Here is a 1,518-nt window from a genome sequence, read left to right on the forward strand (position 1 = left end):
AGGAGAAAAGCAAGAAGGGAGAAAGAAGAAAGAGAGAAGGAGAGAGAAAGAGAAAGGCTTGGAACACGAGAAGAGAATGTCTCAAGAAAGAGCCATAGAAAGGAGAGGAAAGGAACTACTCCATACATAGTCTAATTCAGGAAGCAAGAATCTACAGAAAAGACAACAAGAAGAAGAGCAAAAAGAGAGAAGAACAAACGCAAAACGACTGTCATCATCGCTGCACCCTGATTAAGAAAAGCAGAAAAGGGAAGAGAAGAGAAGAGACGAGAGAAGAAAACAGGCGTGAAGAAGAATGAGGTGAAAAGAAGCAAATCTAACAAGTAAAACAGACAAAGAACACACAAGAGCCAGAGAGAGAGAGAGAGAAAGAAAAGATGCGAAAGAGATATGGCAAGATAGAAATAGAGACATACACGATAGAAAAGGAACATGTTGAAGAGGAGGCCAAAGAAGAAGAAAAAGAAGAGGTCAACCCTCCCCAGCAGTAGGAGCAGGGAGAAGATTCAATCGCCAAGAAACTACTACTACTACTACCACTGCCCACTACTACTACTACTACTCTTTACTTGTTGATGTACCTTGGAGAGGGAGAAGAAAAGAAGAAAGAAGAAAGGAAAGATGAGAGAGAGAGTTCGTTGTTTTGGGAGGGAAGATGATGTAGCTTACCTACAGCCCATACATCGCATGCAGCGTCGTAATTTCCTGATCCTAGGAGAATCTCCGGAGGTCGATACCATAGAGTCACGACGTTCTTCGTGAAGCTTTTGTTATGCAGAGGAAAACCGAACTTCCTCGCCATCCCGAAATCCGCTACTTTCAGAATCTACACAAAGAGAAAATTGAGGGGAGAAAGAGAAAAGAACCGAAAGATAGAGCAGCTGCGACGAAGCTGAGTGATATATAGAGATATAGAGATCTATAGATAGCTCGGCAGATACACAGAGATGCATACAGACAAAAAGAGAAGGAGAAAGACAGAGATAGGTGTACACGAAGGTATTTGTATGCATGTATAGAAAGACTCAAAGTGTACACGAAGGTATTTGTATGCATGTATAGAAAGACTCAAAGTGTAACAAGCAAGATAATGCTATCCTCTGACATATACGGAGAGATGAATGATCTAGAAAGATGAGAGTGTAGGGATGAATGGAGTCCTTAGGAGAAAGAGAAATAAAAAGGTAAAGCAAACCTATGCCAAATAGAAGGCAATACTCAAACATTCCTTCTCTCTCTCTCTAGATATACAGATATATATATATATACATCAACACATATCTATTTCTACATATATATGTATCTCTGTAGATAGCGATATCTTGGAGCATGTGTAGAGAAGGTGCAAGTGGGAAGAAGGCTCGGGAGGATCTCACCCTCCCTCTCATCATGTCTGGAGTATCCACAACGATAGACATGTGTATCTACACACATGTACATCTATACATATGCATATAGACATCTACTACTTCTCATACGTATGACCCAGAGAGCTCAGCCCCATTTCAGTGAAACACA

The 1,518-nt window shown here is 40.8% G+C and overlaps 1 protein-coding gene across 1 annotated transcript; it reads right to left on the minus strand.

Moving 5' to 3' along the window:
- Positions 1-4: 4 nt before the first annotated feature.
- CSUI_008314 (cmgc cdk protein) lies at positions 5-828 on the minus strand. Its single transcript, XM_068068448.1, has 2 exons — positions 670-828; positions 5-316 (listed from the first exon to the last, which is right to left on the minus strand). The coding sequence occupies exons 1-2, from the start codon at positions 800-802 to the stop codon at positions 132-134; spliced, it is 318 nt and encodes a 105-aa protein (XP_067919576.1). The 5' UTR covers positions 803-828; the 3' UTR covers positions 5-131.
- Positions 829-1,518: the final 690 nt, after the last annotated feature.

Source organism: Cystoisospora suis, assembly GCF_002600585.1.
Source record: "Cystoisospora suis strain Wien I chromosome Unknown contig_4621, whole genome shotgun sequence".
Lineage (NCBI taxonomy): Eukaryota > Apicomplexa > Conoidasida > Eucoccidiorida > Sarcocystidae > Cystoisospora > Cystoisospora suis.